Source organism: Meriones unguiculatus, chromosome 1, assembly GCF_030254825.1.
Source record: "Meriones unguiculatus strain TT.TT164.6M chromosome 1, Bangor_MerUng_6.1, whole genome shotgun sequence".
Taxonomy (NCBI): domain Eukaryota; kingdom Metazoa; phylum Chordata; class Mammalia; order Rodentia; family Muridae; genus Meriones; species Meriones unguiculatus.
Genome location: NC_083349.1, coordinates 191497658 through 191514809, shown reverse-complemented (window position 1 = coordinate 191514809; position 17152 = coordinate 191497658). Strand labels below are relative to the sequence as shown.

General features: G+C 44.9%; 1 protein-coding gene across 3 annotated transcripts in view; it reads left to right on the top strand.

The window, feature by feature from the left end:
- The window catches only part of Peak1 (pseudopodium enriched atypical kinase 1), a 239720-nt gene extending 224057 nt beyond the window's left edge, over nucleotides 1–15663 (top strand). For all 3 annotated transcript variants that reach the window (XM_060374271.1, XM_060374279.1, XM_060374285.1), the window contains one exon: nucleotides 9264–15663. In XM_060374271.1, the coding sequence (XP_060230254.1) occupies nucleotides 9264–10427 (1164 nt within the window). In that variant the 3' untranslated portion in view covers nucleotides 10428–15663. The remainder of the gene's footprint in view (nucleotides 1–9263) is intronic.
- The last annotated feature ends 1489 nt before the right edge of the window (nucleotides 15664–17152 follow it).

The following is a 17152-nucleotide window of genomic DNA, read 5'->3' as shown; positions in this document are numbered from 1 at the left end:
TCCCACACAGCCAGTTACCTTCAGCTCCCATTTCTTCCTCAGCCATGTTTTCTCGTATTCTCTCCTCTTGGCAGACTACCACCAGCAGACCAGACTGTCTGGGTGAGCCACACACTGGCTGGACTCCAGCCCCTGACTTACTTCCCTGCTCTCTAAATAAAACTAAACATAAGATTAAACTTGAACTAAACCTCCCTGCTATCCAAGTAAAGTCTCCATTGCCTTTGTCTTTCAAAGAATCACAGTAACCACTAACCACACGTCCTAGTGGACTACAGTCAGATTTAAGAGGAGCCTTCATCATCCTTCACTAAAGGAGACGGAGCCAGAGGGGATGGTCAGTTATGCCAAGATGCCAGTTTCATGGCAGACTGACTCCTGACTCCTAAGCAGAACCTAAACTATTGTACTCCAGTCAGTAGCTAGTCCTTTGTGTAGTGCCCTTTGCCTAGAAAAGATGAGATAGATACTTGGTAGATAACTGCTTGGTCTCACGAAAAACGAAAAAACAAACAAACTTTTTTTCATTTATCTCATGAGATAATCTTTGAACAAGTGCTGCCATGAAAAAAACTTGAATGTTAAATCTGGATAACTTTTCTTTAAAGAAGATGCATAATATTTCACATATATAAAAATACAACTAGCTTTCTGAATGTTTCCCCCTCCCCAGCAGTGCAAAGTTGAGACGGTGGGTATCTTCTGTTTGGATAGTACAGGTCTGTGTTCTCGGGGCCAGGCAATAGAAAGCTCAGCAGACAAAGGGACTTTCCTGTTACACTAGCAGGGCTACGTCCCCTTCCACCCTCACCACTGTCTTGATAAACGCTTACAATAAAGTTGAGGTAAATTGTGGAGACCAGCTCCTTTTAGTGTACTTTTTACTCAAATCCCAATTTGTCTTCTTTAGGTAGATGCTGAGAAAGCAAGACACTAAATGAAAAAGCATTAAGGGGAAGCTGCTATTGGTAGGAATTCACAACGAGTCCATACTATCTACAAAGGCAGTTAATTACTATCTTAGTAGTAAGGAAAAATCTAGATGGGAAACCATTCCCACTTTCATAATTCAACACAAGTAGGTCCTACATTGAAACGTGACAGAGTGGCTGATCAGTAGTGAGCTACACACACAGCCATTCTCGGTGAGGCCACTTCATTTCATGGCTCCGTGCATGTAGAAGTTTCAGAGACTCAAATGGGAACTTGCTTGGAAGGAAGAGGTTTGGGCTCGCATGAACTTGGAATCAAAATAGATTGCCTAATATGAAAAAAGTCAGCTTTAATATTAATGAAGTGAAAGAACATAGTGGGAATTACAAGTTGGGGTTCACATTAATTGAATTTCTAATCTGGGTCCTGAGCGCTAAGTCACAAATCAAACGGTAAAGCCTTACACAGTTGCCTTCTCAAATATCTCCTGTAGGTTCCAAATGAGTTTATTAGCCATGTGAACATTTTCGTTGTAATTTAAGCATTAAAATGCCTGGCCAACCTGACAAGTCTCTAGCAGATTCCTAGTGTGGAGTCCTCGGCACTTTGCGCCGAGACAGCATTTCATATATTAAACATTTCACCTCCTTTAAATGTTGTTGTAACAACATTGCCTACAGGGTTCAGGGTGGGGGATCTTACCTCTTAACTAGAAGCTTTTAAAGGATACTCCTCAGCAGGTCAAGGAATTAATGTCAAGTAGTAATTGACCTACATATTCACAGTGTCAAATACTGGGTATCAATTTAGAACTCGGGGTTTTCATTCTACATGCTCCCATCTGCAGTGTTGCTTTTGTGTACTGCAACAGAATAGCAAGATGGAATAATGTGTGTGATCTTCAGTGCTTCTCATTTTGTCCCTCTACAATTCATTCCCTACAATATCCATCTCACTTAAGGCTCACTGAGGCACTGTAAAACGCATAGTATGAGAAGGAAATGAGATTCCCTGCTGATAAAGTGGAAGTAGGCTGAAGGCACACTGGGCCCATAATGGAAAAATAAAAGCTAATGTAGGCTATTTTTGAAGAGTCCTGCATTTTGTAATTATTACTTTCTTTGGGGAAAAGAATAGAGAATTGAGTAGAATGATGAAGGACCTTGTGTAGTTTTGTTCAGTACAAAGTCAGTGAGCCTCTGGGGCAGACTCAGTTCAGCAGACAGCTAGCATTGATCCAGTTTTGCTTGATTGTGTAGTCAGCTCATTCATGAGTGTTGATTACTTAGGTTTGTCTGCTGTTGCCCCTTCCCCATTACTTTGCCAACTTCCATCTGTTTCATAAAAGCTGTTCATGTACTCTAGCTGCTCTGGGCAAATAAACAGTATAACCACACTGGATTCAATGGTGTTTTGTGTAGATGTTTTTCTTGGTGTTTTGTATAGGTAATTTGAACATGTACTGTGTGCCTTCTTCTCCACCAGGCCCTGAGATACAGTGTCTGTTCTTAAAATGGACCAAAAACTGAGTTAACTCTATATAGTAAGAGAGCTGTCCTGGTGCAGAAGTGGTTTAGAATGCTTAGTCATCCTCTCTGTCGGATGTAACCCAAGAAAGGCTTGGAAAGAAAAAGTAGGAATCCCTTTGACACCTAAGGAATGAAAAGGAGGCCTAGAACAGAAAGGGTACAACAAGAGTCGGAGACTTAGCTACAGACAGAACAACATAGTAAGAACAAATGGAAAAAAAAGCAGGAAATATAGCTGTAAAGAGAGAGTGCTAAGGTCTCTAAATAAGCTGGTGATACCAGATTTTTAAAGATGTCTCTACTCCCTATGAACGTTACTTTTAAGGGAATTGGTAGGAGAAGCAAGGAGTCCCGTTGGAAACCCTTTGTGATAGTCTAGGAAGGTAGTAATGGTAACAGTAGAGATGAAGAAAGGATCATTTAAAAGATATTTAGGAATAAAATCAATGGGAGTTGTAAACAAGTAGGACATAGGGAGTAAAGATGGGAAAGAAATACAGAGTGAACTTGATGCTGGCAAATGGAAAATTGAGCCAGATAATGGAGCCATTCACCAGGAATAGGGAAGGCTGGAGAGTGAGAAGAGTAGGAAGTATTCCAGTTTGGTTGTATTGAATATTAGGGATTCATGGGATAAGCCAACACAAATTATTCAGGTAGTATTTACTGTGTACGATTCAGAAAGAAATGTGGGCTACAAATGCAGGCGTGAGGTCAGCGGCATATGCAAGGTGGTTGCGGAACAGAATGTCTTGTGAACAGGAGCAGCAGTTCAAGCCACCTTTGGGACAAAGAATCAAGAGATAACAGTAAGTGACCAGCTCCATATCATACTCATGCCACCCTCCCCCACTTCTCTGACTCTTGCCTTAAATTGAGTATCTGTCATCAAAAGAGAAGCAAGATGGAGGTCTTCTTTCCAGTTTCCAGACAATGAGGGCATTCTGGAAGGGTCAGTAATGATAGACATGTGCTGTCTTTTCTTCCCAGCTGCTCCTAATGTGGCTTTGCAGTCACAGCCCCCTACAGTCCACTTTATAAAAGTTAGCTGTCTGGGTTGACATTCTTATTACAAACATAAATGCTTTATCATGACAAATTTGCCTCAAAGGTATGCAGAGCAGTTGCCATGAGCAACACATAAAATGAGCCCCTGAACTGGAATGAATGTTTGGAATTAAACTTTTCAGATTATGTGTGAAGGAGCCATTGTCCAGACCATTCTCTGCTGAGGCCAGGCTGTGTATGTGTTGTGTGTTTGACCCAGGTTTGAGAAGGTCTTGAATGAGGGTAATTTGACCCTGATTCTATTTTTACTCTTTGTTTTTCCATTTTCCAGCAGATAGCTTGTCAGAGATTAAAGTGTCCCCACCCTGTGGTTGGAAATCTTATCAGGTTGCTGCAGGATGCTGCAATGGCAGGTGCTGAGAAGCGGCAGCCTTTCTGGCCTGCTTAGTTGACAGCAACGAGATATCGCTCAAACGTACCCATTTTCCCTTCAAGCCGAACATTATTCATGGTGGGGTCGGGGGTCGCGTACAGACCAGCTAGCTGCCCTTCTTGATGTCCCCCAGTCCCCACCCCCTTGAGAGCGGCTCATGCAGGCATGCCCTGTGAGCAGGTGAACGTGAAACCCCCGTGCCCAGGGTGGGCTCCTGGCCTGCTTGTGCTCTTTCCGTCACATGTTCCCTTTACATGAACTTCAGCATCCCTAACTGATGCATCACAGACAGACAGACAGACTGTGGGGTCTTCTTTTGCCCTTCAGCACTGGGGTCTGTTCCGCAGCAGTGTGCGGCGTGCCTGCACGCTGATACTGCAGCTCCCTCTAGTGTCTCTGGGGTGCAGCCACTCGGGTTGTAGACAACCGCAGAATCTGCCAGCATTGGCAGCATTTTAAGAAGGCTTTCCCGTACAGGTTTCTTGTGTTGGGAATGTGAGCTCTTCCTGAAGGCAGGAGACTATGCTTGTTCTGCTGTTTCTGGTTCAGAGCATGGGGGATGGTATCAGGATCCCTGTGGGAATAGTTCTGAGGACTCTTTCTTGAGATGCTCCTAGTCAGGCCACTTACCCTTATAAGGAAAGAGTGTAAATTCTGTTCAAAAGAGGAAGTAAAAGTTCACTTTGATCCCAAGTAGAAGAAATATTGGGCAAAGGAATTAAAAAAAAAAAAACTGGCAGTAAGAACTTTATCCATTTATTCTGGAAAGAGTGGTTTGTTCTCCAAAATAACTCTTGGACTAGAAATTTATCATCTGAAGTCAGACCATTTTGAGTTTTTTTTTTTTTTAATCTAAAGGAGTCAAGTTATTAATATTTGAAAAATGGCTACTATGTAGTACATAGAATAATATAATATTCCTGCCTAAATTAACATCATTGCAGCCTCCATAATAAAGATTTATGAGTTACCTATCATGTGAAATCCTATTATGGAAATCTCCATGAGTCCATGTTTGGGTTTTAACTGGCTTCATGGTTATAAACCAATTAAAAGCCCGGTACCTTTCCTCTCTTTTACGCTCCATTCTTCTCTTGTTTTCGTTTACCCTTAAACTAGATTGACCCATTATTCTTCAGTCTGTTTGTAAATGCAGAGATAAGGAAGTGCTACCGACACTCAGTTTGCTCTCCAGGCAGACCATTTTCCTCCCAAGCATCCAAAATAGTGGAACAATTTATCATTTTTTCTTTGTAAGTCACTCTGATCCTTTATCTCAAGTTGATCTGTGAGGCTAAACATAAATTCTAGTTGTAGAATCTATGTTCTTATCTACTCCCAAAACTTTGGAAGACTTTATAAAAATATGTATGACTACCTCAATGTATACATGCAGGTAAAATTAAAATATCACAGTTAGGATAGCTCCTGCTTTTGATGTTGAAACACCAGACAGTGAGATTTTTTTGTTTTTTTCAACGTAACTTGTCATAGTAAAAAATAAAAGCTTTTTCCTTAAACCATTTTCTCTTAGAAGTAGGATGGCTTCCTTGGACTATAACATAATGCTGACCTTGGCATCAATAGTGGTTACCTTGGCTGGGTGTGGTGGCTCATAGCTATATGTAATCCCAGGACTATAGGTAGCTCTTTGTGATCCCTGAGGTGGGAGGATTACTTCAAATCTGAGACCAGCCTGAGCTCCATACAGGCCAGACTGGACTCTTCATAGGACACTATCTCGAAAAAGAAAGGAAGGAAGGAAGAAGAAAACCATTCCTCCATAAGACCAGCAGTCAGAGAGCCCGACTGCTATGGCAGATAGCTCTCAGAACTTGAAGGAAGGAAGGAGGAAGGGCATGGACATTCACACACATCCTACAAACAGTGCTTTTTTTTTTTTTTTTGTGCCTTGTTCTCTGTGAAAAAAATACAAAGATTCTGTAAGATTGCAACCTTTTTAACATTTCCAAATGGTCTAATTGGTTATCAACATTGCATTTGATATTTTAGTCATATGTAGATTTTCTCGATATACTTGATCCCATTTAATCTCACCAACTGCCTGTGACGTGAGGTTTCCATATTCTTTATGTTGTTTGCTTTATTAGGCAGGCTGACATCCAAAGGAAATGGATGCCCAAGGATACTCAGCTATTGGCAAGGCTAAACCCCAGGCCTGAGTCCTTGGGAGTGTCCTTTCTGTAACACAACAGCTGAGTTTAGTTTTCAGTCTCATTCAACCAAGCTCAATGATATTTGATAGAGATTTCAAAGACTGAGGAGTGGGAACCCTGGAACCTCCATTTCAGCAGGCAATATGATATTAAGCAAGTTATAAACTGCCAATGAGTTTACTGGTACCATGTGCCAGATCCAACCTCCTGTACAGCTAAATTATGGCTAGTATAGGATTTTAAATACCTGGTGACACATAAACATGAAGTATTGCCATTGGCGCATTATGGAAGGGATCCCTATGATTGATGAGCACACAGGCTCTATTACACTGCATGTGCTCCAGACTTTGAGGGCTTTCCAAAGATAGTGTTTTCTCAAAGACAGATGTCTGAACTTGAACTCCACCTGAGGACATTTATTTCAAGACCAGAGTTTGCTTTAAAAAATAAATATAAAGCATTCTCTTCAAACTGATTAGGCAAGTATGTTGCAGAAGACTTGAAAGAGCTTGTTTTCAGATGTCTCGGTAGATATGTGTAGACTTATTTTCATGGCATAGGCCAGTGCCATCAAGTCTCTGTTTGTAATAGGCATAGGCAATGAGAAAGAGATGCTTTTCTCCCGAGACTCCCTTGCCCGTTTTTCTTTTATTTTTAATATCTTTATGAATAGAAATCAGTATGTGCTGCTTCTCCAAACGGGGGGGTCCATCTGCATCTCCCAAGATAATTGAAGATTTCTTTTTAAGTAAAATGAATAAAATACAATTTTTAAAACTTCTCATTTTCATATTACTGTAACAAACAGGCAGCACCCATACAATCAAGAGCTCATAGTCCTGGCGTCTGTGGTGCCGGCCGTGTGTGGTGGCCCTGCTGGGTAGGCTGTGGTGGTCTCTGAACTAGGGGTGAACTGCTTCTGCACCGTTAGCCTCTCCAGACCCATCTGGGGTGATCTCATGTGTTTCTTATTTTTATGTCCCCTTGAGCTCCCCTTCTTTCTTGAGCCATGCCTGCTTCATAGACTTCTGAAAGGTCTTACTGCCTAATGTTGCTATAAAATGAGGCCTGTTTAAAATAAGGCTTTCTTAGTGGAGCTGCCCTAGCACAAGACTCTGGATTCAATCCCCAGTACTACAAAGAAGGAGGTGGGGGAGGGATGCGAAGGAGAGAGCTAAGCTAGACATTCCTACAGAAAGTACATGAAAGTTTGTTTTGCTTTGTTGTCTTCTAGGTAGGGGAAAGGTAGAGTAGTACAAGCTTTGGCATTACAGCACACTCAACTCTGCAAACTGCTAACATTTATCTGGACACGTGGCATTTCTTGGTGGGCAATCCTTCCTTCTGGCTCTTTGGAAATTAAATAGTAGCCAGGCATAGTGGCGCAGGCCTGTAATCCCAGCACTGTGGGAGGCAGATCTCTGTGAATCCAAAGACAGCCTGGACTAGAAAAAGTGAATCCAGGACAGCCAAGGCTGCACAGAGAAACCCTGAAAGAAATTAAATAGTGTATTGTCTATAATCGCCATCCTGTACAACACATCTGAGCTCATGCCTCCACTCTGTTGTTTATTACTGGTTCCCAGACATCCCCACTCCTCTTCCCAGCCTTGGATAGCCACTATTTCACTCCCAGCTTCTACAAGGGTTCTTTAGGCTCCACATCTGACTGAAATCGTACTGTTGTTTTATGAACCTGGTTTGTTTCACTTAGCAAATGATCTCCGCTTCTCTCCATGCCATCATCAATGACAGAATGTCATTAATTTTTATATATGTACCATATTTCATTTAGCCAGTCAGTAGTTAATGATTTCCGTTTCTTGCCTATCAACACTGAACAGTGGAATGCAGACGCTCACTCAACAGTACTATTTCTAGTTGCTGCGATGATGCGGCGAGCTCGCTAGAGCGTATGGCGGCCCTGTGCTTCCTTATTTGAGGCTCGTCTCCACCTCTTTCCACAGAGACTGTATATACTCCTTTCTATTCCCGCCTACAATGTGCGAGGTTCCTCTTCTCCATGTCCTCACCAGCACTTTCCTCTTTGTAACAGCTATTTTTTCTGTGATTTATTTTTGCTACTTTTTAATTATCATATGTGAGGGGGAGTAAAGTGTCCACATGCGCGTGCAGGCACCTTCAGTGCGCAGAGGCAGCGGGTCCTCCTGGAACTGCAGTTTCAGCTGGTTGTGATCTCAATGGCCTGAGTGTTGGGGACTGAACTCAGGTCCTCTACAAGAGCACTTAGTGTTCCCACGGGGGAAGCAGTCCCTCCAGCCCCAGTAATAGCCACTCTAATGGAAGTGAGGTACATGGTTTTGATTTTCCTTTTCCTGTACTTGTGTGTGGGTGTGGGTGTGTGTGTGTGTGTGTGTCCATCCTGTTGTATGTCTTGTGCTAATTGCTGTAATCGTATCATTTGAGTTTTAGTTATTGTTGTGGTTTTCTGGTTGGTTAATTGGTGTTGGTTTTTATTTTGAATTTCTTATATATTCTGAATATTAGCACCTTATCAGATGTGTAGCTTCAAATTTGTCTCCCATTGTTATCTCTTCAGTCTCTTGTCTGTTTGCTTTGGTACGGAGGGATTTTTTTCTTTTAGTTTGATGTAATCCATTTGTCTTTTTGTGTGGTTTTTGTCCATTTGTATGCTTTTGTTGCCTGTCCTTTTGGAGTCTTGTGCATAAATTTCTTCCCTGTTCCAACATCCTAAAGCCTTTCCCTGCTTTTTCTTGCTGGTTCTGTAACCTCAGATCTTGAGGTTAAATCTTTAATTCATCTTGAGTTGTTGTTTTTTTTTTTGTTTTGTTTTGTTATGTTTTGTTTAATTGATGAGAGCTTAGGGGTCAAGTTTCATTCACCTGCATGTGTGCATCCAATTTCCCAGCACCGTTAGTTGGAACCTGCGGTCTACTTTAAAGGGCTCGCATGAAAGCAAGAGGTGGTATACAGAAAGCACTGAGCACAGCACCGAGCAGAGCCTTGAATGTAGGTGTCAGCGAGAAATGGTTGCTACCAACAGTAGTCACTCATCATAGGGCTGGCTGACAAGCTCCTTTCTGAAGACTTCACTGTGTGGCTGTTCATCCTGATGAGTCCCCTTCCAGTTAGCCACCCTCAGCACCTCCTAGTCTGTTATGGAAGGGAGTCTAAGTAGTGTTTCCTGCTTTCTTTCAGATCTGCAAGAGCAAAGCTAAGGAATCTCAGCAGTACTACCACAGCTTGGCTGTCCGGCAGAGTCTGGCTGTTCATTTTAACATTCAGCAGGACTGCGGCCATTTCCTGGCTGAAGTCCCTAATCGTCTGCTTCCCTGGGAGGATCCTGATGCTCCTGAAAAGGCAGAGGATGAACCTGAAGACAGCGAGGATGAGGTGAAAGCAGAAACCTCCCGGGAAACTCCTGAGCCCTGCTCTGAAACACAGTCGTCCCAGAAAGAGAACCAGCAAGCTACAAATAAGAAGCAAAGAAGCCATGTTGTGGTCATCACTAGGGAGGTTCCGCACCTCACCGTGGCCGACTTTGTGCGAGATTCTTTGGCCCATCACGGGAAAAGCCCTGACCTGTATGAGAGGCAAGTGTGTCTGCTCCTCTTACAGCTGTGCTCTGGTCTTGAGCATCTCAAGCCCTACCATGTCACTCACTGCGATCTACGCCTGGAGAACTTGCTGCTTGTCCAGCACCAGCCTGGGGTTGCTGCCCAGGTCCCTTCACCCGCAGACCCCTGCCCCACCTCAGCCTGTCCCACAAGGCTCATTGTGAGTAATTTCTCTCAGGCCAAGCAGAAGAGTCACCTGGTGTGTCCCCAGGCCCTCCGAGACCAGTCCCGCCTCGCCCCAGAGGTCATCGCTGCCACCCAGTACAGAAAGTGTGATGAGTTCCAGACAGGCATCCTCATCTATGAGATGCTGCACCTGCCCAACCCCTTCGATGAAAACCCCGAGCTGAAGGAGAAGGAGTACACTCGCACAGATCTGCCTCGAATCCCTCTCCGCTCCCCGTACTCTTGGGGCCTACAGCAGCTTGCTAGCTGCCTCCTGAATCCCAACCCTTCTGAGCGCATCCTCATTTCTGACGCCAAAGGCATCCTCCAGTGTCTGCTCTGGGGCCCCCGTGAAGATCTCTTCCAAACCTTCACCACCTCCTCATCCCTCGTGCAGAAGAACGCTCTGCTCCAAAACTGGTTGGACATCAAGCGGACCCTGCTGATGATCAAGTTTGCTGAGAAGTCCCTGGACAGAGAAGGAGGCATCAGCCTGGAAGATTGGCTTTGTGCTCAGTATCTGGCTTCTGCCACTACAGACTCCCTGAGTTACATTGTAAAAATCCTGCAACACCGTTAATGTGGCCTGGATGTTGTCTTTATTATTAAGTATCTCCGCCTTCTCCATGTTGCCCTCATGTCCCTATCCTCATACTCACTCAGAATCCACGGAGAGGAGGGAAGCCAGCCTGCCGTCTTTGTCCATGAACAGAGGGTTCCATTCAGCAAGGTCATCCACAGCTCTACACAGAGTGAGAAGCTGGCTGTTTCTTTTCAGCAGTCCGCCTGCACAAACATGCAGTCACCTCCCCTTAGAACATCATCCTAATAGTCCCAGAAGTGTGGGGTACGAAATGAAGATACACACCCGTGCAGGACCAGCTCCTGTGGAGTGAACTTGGGGAGCTGCGTCCACCTCTTCCATAACCCTGAAGCTCGCCTGTGCTAACTAGCTGTCAGTACACACGTCAGCAGCCCCAGCTGCCAGCCAGTGATGCAGACTCCTCTTCCTAGAAGCTCTCAGTGATGGCCTCTTTCCCAGGAGGACATCTGTACGCCTCTCGGCTAGCTTTAGTCACTGGGGACTAATAGCCTTTGTTCGGGCACACAATGAAAGAAGAGGAGAGCGCCCCGTCTGTTGGATCATGGGTTTCCATTCTTGTTCTTAGCAAAGGTGTACACTGCACAGAGAGCAGGACAACAGCCATAACCCTGCTGCCACTGCTTGGCTGTCGTTCACTTTCCCTCTGTCCCCCCTGCTGAAATTTGGGCATCCACTCCCTATGGCCCATTACAAAGTGACCAAAGGTAGTGTCACTGGTGCCTTGGCAGGATGAGATACAATCCAGAGTTTGTGACTAGTTGGCAGGACAGGAGGAGATAATGTATTTATGTGTGCAATTCTCCAGGGGCCCTCAGGGAACAGACTTTAAAGTACTGTTCTTTGATTTCTGTCAGACCTATCAGCATGGCAGCCAGGGCTGGTAGCGCCTGAGTCTTGAGTTTCTTCCCCCACAAGTAGTAATTGGCCAGCTCCTTTCCTTCGGTAGCCAGTATTAACTAGTCTGCCAAATTCTGTAGACAACAGCCCTGAATGAAATGGCGGTCCATTTGGCATTAACATCTCCTTATGAAGCACCTATTGAAGCTGGCTATTGAAATGGCCAGAAGGCAGGGGAAGTGGGGAAGGCCGCTAAGATGGCTGGCCTGTTCTTTCGAGTGCCGGCCTCTTCCGGAATGAGTGGCACGTTGCCCCTGAGACTCTGCTGTGGATCTGGAGCTCAGCTCACAGGAAGGCTGACAGATGCAGTGGATGGCTGAGAGTTGTTCCCCGCGGAGCCTGAGCTCTCCCATAGATTATGTGCAATCTTTGTATGTATTTTTAAGCTGTATATTGCAGTGTTTATGTTGCAACTTTACCTGAGCGAGAACTACAGAACCTTCCCTTCTTCCCTTGGCACATATTTGCGCTAAGAGGCGAGTATTCTTTCCACCTGTGTGTGTACATATGCTCATGCACTTGTTTTATTCAAAACTGTGAATATCTGTTTACTTCAACCTTGAAATCCCAAGAGTCACTTGAATGGTAGTGTGTACATGTGTACCCATGTGCATGCCCACGCTGGAGGTAGGCCTCTGGGGAAGCAACCTGTAGTGGTGTTGACAGACATGTTCTGTGTACATGCCAGTGAGGAAACCCGGGAACCCTCATCCACCAGCGCAGAGGTTGTCTTAAAGGCAAGACTGATTGTGCAGTATTACTTGGGTGGCACCTTAGTGGCCTTGGAAATTTCTAGACTTTTAACATTTTTAACAGCCTTTCACGTGATTCACCTTTATCAAAGAGGATGAAAAAAGGAGAATGTATTTTATTAATCATTTTTTTAAAGAGAATGGTATGTGGGAGGCTGCATACGGAAGATGGCTTTGTGTTCCTGGCTGGCACCCCGGACTCCCCAGAAAGAGGGCTTGTTGGCCCACAGAGTCTTGTCTGACCATGGAGCGGCCAGCCATGAGTCATGGCTGCACCAGGCCTGGCAGACTGCGGTTTGAGCCATCTTACATAGCCCGTGTGCACATAGCTCTCTGCCTAATTATGCACTGAACCGGCAGCGTAAAGACCGACTGACCACGTCAGCTGACGCAGTCCTTCACTTCCCACAATGTTTGCAGATTGAGACGTACCTTCTCATTGTCGCTCTCATGGTGCCTTGCCCGTGTAAATCTGAATGTTGACTATTTAATGAGGTTACATATTTAATGCAGAATGTCCCCTGGTCCCCTGTTTGTTCTGTCTGTGGAGATCTTTTTTCTTTCCCTGTTATCTTGGATCTAGCCTTCTTCCACGCTACAGTAGAGCAGCTGTGTTCACTTCCACTGTCTCAGCACATTGGCCATCTGAGCACTCTTCATTCCACATGTCTCTTATTATTCTTTTGTCCACAGTAGTGAAAGGCAAAGATGAGAGCCCGCTAACAGGAAAAGGGCCTCGGGCTTCCCAGAGATGGTGTCTGTGTCACTTCTGTCTGCGGGATGGCCACAGCTGTGGGGCGTGGAGGGTTTCAGGTTAGGTCAGAGCAGAGACAAGAACTGTTTTTCTAGGTGAAAAGTCATCAGCGGGTCCTCTGAGCATTTCTCAAAATAGGGAAATTCTGTCCATGTAACATTACCATAAATACTTCACATTTCCTTTGATTCATTCATCAACTGGAACGAAATCCTGCCCTCTACAGACAGACACACACATACATATTTTATATATACATATATTACAAATTTTGTGGTGTCATTAGCATAGCACTTGAAAATTTCACACGTAACATCTGTATTGACCAGATTTTTTTTCTTTTCTATTGAAGTCTGTGCCCTAGATTCTTCCATTTATGTTGAAAGTTTGAACTAAGCCCCATTGGAACTTTTCCTTAAGACGTGAGCACGAACAATCTCTCTGCACACCTGGGTGCTGGAGAACCAGGTCTGTGGCTAGAGCAGGCAGGAGCAAGAGTGAATGTCTCAGAGTGCCTTGTTAGCGTAGTGATGTACCCATGGGGAGGAGAGTCATTTCACAGAGAGGCGTAGGCTCCCAGCAGCCTCTCGCGCCACAGACGAGAGCTCCTTGGGCATGCATGTACCCACATAGTGTGCAAAAGTTCACCGTAAAAGGACAGCAGCTCTCGAGATGGGCTGGGGAAGGTCATAGGGGCGTGAACACTCACTCATGCTCCCAAACTGCTGCTGTTGAGGGCCAAGAAGTAGATCACTCAAGAGCTAGTCAGCAGCCTCCCGTTGTCAGATTGGAGAAGCCAGTTCTACTTCTGAGCGTGGGGGTGTCTTCATGAACGTGGGATTGTAAACCTCTAAGAAGACTGATGTTTCTAGAAGTAAGCCTCGCTGTCACAATCCCCATGCACGATTTCGAAGCCCACTCGATAGCAGCTCAGGGAGGCTTTCCAGCTTTGATTTCCCCAGTATTGGGAGATCACCAGACATTAGCTGGTAACCTGCAGTGAGGATCACCCCTAGCTTTTACCCAGAATGATCTGAAAAGATAGAGGCTAGTCTCAAAAACTGGGGTAAATTTAGGAGGCTTCATTATATTTCAAGTAATTGTGGATATAGAAAGCATATAGGCATGGAAACAGGACAAGAGGCACTCAGCTCCTTGGGCCAACTCTGGCATTCTTGTCATTCCCCTCGCTAATGGATAAGGATTGGGATTCTGGTCCAGCCTAGTAAGCGAACAGGATGGCTGCCCATAAAACTGGGTCATTAGATTTACCTCATTGAAGCTCATATTCTCAAAGGCCCAAAGTGCTGCACTGAGACAAACCCAAGTTGCTACCTGTGCTAAAGGGTGCGCTGACGTCCATCTGCCCACACTCAGCAGCACACAGGTGGGGGGGCCATGGACCAAAACCAGTGCCCCAAGGGGAGTCACAGTGCAAGATCCTAGACGGGTTAGACCAAAGAAAGCAAGCCTTTCATCCTGACTCTTCTCAGATGACAGGGCTGAGCTGTGACAGACGCCAGAGGAAGGGAATTCGCATACATTCCATGTTCAGGGTATTCAGCTGGTAAGTCTATCCTCCAAATAAATGAATAAATAGGAAAGCTTTCTATTAGTTTCTGGCAGGCCATTTTGTCCATCAGAAGAAAAAGAAGGTGATGATGGGAGTGGGAGCAAGGGGAAAGCAGCAGCCAGAGCAGATAGTGAAATTCTCTGGTATCGAAGAAGGAGCTCTTGACCAGCCCACGCATCGTGCTTGGCTGTTGCTCAGACCTTCAGCACGGGAACACCATGTCTGAGCATTGTTGAAGCTTGGGTTTGCGGTGATTATTTTTTATCTTAAAAGAAGGTGCTTTCAAAAGATTTGTTTAAAGAACTCTTGGGAAATTTCTTAACACACTGTATTATTTTATGAACCTGCCCACAAAGGTGATTGTCACTGGGCATCACCATCATCTAATATGTGGAAGTACCCAGAGTGTCCAAGGTGCTATACAGCTGTTACACACCTACCCCTGCAGCTGTTTTAAATTAGAGACTTATGCATCAGCTGCCACTGGACATTTTGCCCATGGAGATGGGGCCACAGGGGTCTGCATTCTGAACATCCTTTATTCATTCCCCCTACAAGAGCCTCCACATCTGTTCCTGCTTCCCACCCCATCCCACTCACCCCATGGTTTTTTTAAATCAAGGAAGTTTCAGGGAATCAAAAGAGGTTGGGATTTTTTTTAAACCCAGCAGAATTGCAAAGTTATATATTTTGCTATGAGTATTGTCGTGGTACAGAAAATCCACTTTGCCTGTCGGTTTGTGGCTGGGATGTGTGTCTGCACTTTTGGTAACTTGAATGTTGAGCCAGCCCTATGGCTCCAATGTAGTGTTGTTGAAAGATTAAACCACAGAGCTTCAGGAAGCCTACTCAAGCTGTTCCTTTCTCCCCTTCCCTTACCAATTCCAGAGAGTGTTGTGTATAAATAAACTGGGTTTTCTGTTGATACGGAGGGCATTTTGTTGGGAGGTGGAAGCAGAAGCAAGATGCCGCCTGTCTCAGTGAGTTGAATCATGACAGCCTTATTCTGTTCTCTTTAGTTCCCCATGGCACTGCCCACACCATGTTTTGGAAAATCTTGTTTCTCTTCCTCCAGTGTTTTACCCCTCTCATTACGTATTTTACATTTGTGTAAGTCAATCACAGGTCCCCTGTGTCACCAGTATCGCCTCCCTTTGGTTTGCTGTGGTACTCTGCTGTGTACTCTGTGGCCTCACTTTACTGTGTAAATAAATTCAGTTTAATATACACTAAAAACCAGACTTCAAGCTCATGTCCTTCCAGTGAGTTGTCCATGGTGGCATGCTGGCATGGGTTTGGCTGCAGAAGTGGCTCTCTTACTCATTCCCAAGATGGCTCTCTACAAGGAACAGTAGATAACTTTTAGCCAGCATGACCTCTGCCCTCTGCACTCCATCTCTTATCTGACGGACCTTTTTTCTCTTCAATGCCTCCGTAATTTGAGAAACGACATCTCCAAGAGCAAGTGGAGAAGGCTGCAGGTTTGCTGTGTGAGATCGCCCCCTGGTGTCCAGTCACCACAAGCTGCCTGGTTAGAGAGGCTTGGCTAGCAGCTCCTCCAGTCAGAACTGTGCAGGGACAAGCCTGTATGGCATCATCTACGGAATCCACACACCTCAGGCCTATTCCTTAATGCACACTGTCACTCGAGACAACCTTCCAAAGGCAGGCGATGGATAGTGAAAAGGAAGTCACCTGGTTTAAGCAAAAAGACAGCAGTGGCAGCAACAGCTGCCGCATTGTGAAAGTAACATAGCTCCAAGTACAAATGTAGATTTTTTTTTAACTTTTTCATTTTATTAATTACAGTTTATTCACTTTGAATTCCAGCTGTAGTCCCCTTCCCCATCCCCTCCCAATTCCACCTTACCTACCTCTTCTCCTATTCCTCTCCCCTAGTCTAATGATAGGGAAGGTCCTCCTCCCTTTCCATCTGACCATAGTCTATCAGGTCTCATCAGGACTGGTGTCTTTGTCTTCCTCTGTGGCTTGGCAAGACTGCTCTTCTGTCAGGTAAAAGTGATCCAAGAGCCAGCCCATGAGTACATGTGAGAGATAGTCCCTGGTCCTATTATTGGGGAACCCTCTTGGATACTGAGCTGTGCAGGGGCTCTAAGTTATCTCCGTGCATGGTCCTTCCTTGTTTGGAGTATCTGTCTCAGGAAAGACCCCTGTGCCCAGATTTTTTTATTCTGTTGCTCCCTTTGTGGAGCTCCGTTCCCTCCAGGTCTTTCTATCTCCCCCTTCTTTCATAAGATTCCCTGCACTCTGCCCAAAGTTTGGCTATACCTCTCAGCATATGTTTTGATAACCTGCTAGGTGAGGTCTTTCAGAGGCCCTCTGTGATAGGCTCCTGTCCCGTTCCGTTTTCTCCGTCTTCCGACGTCCATCTCATTTGCCTTTCTGAATGAAGATTGAGCATCTTACCCAGGGTCCTCCTTAGCTTAACTTCCTTAGGTGTACATAATTTAGCATGATTATCCTATATTATATGGAAATGCAAATCAAAACGACCCTGAGATTTCACCTTTCACCCATCAGAATAATCAAAGACTCAAGTGACAACACATGCTGAGGATATAGAGAAAGAGGAACCCTCCTCCATTGCTGGTGGGAATGTAAACTTGTACAACCACTTTGGAAATCAATCTGGCGCTCTCTCAAATAGGAATAGTGCTACCTCAAGACCCAGCTGTACCACTCCTAGGCATATATCCAAAAGATG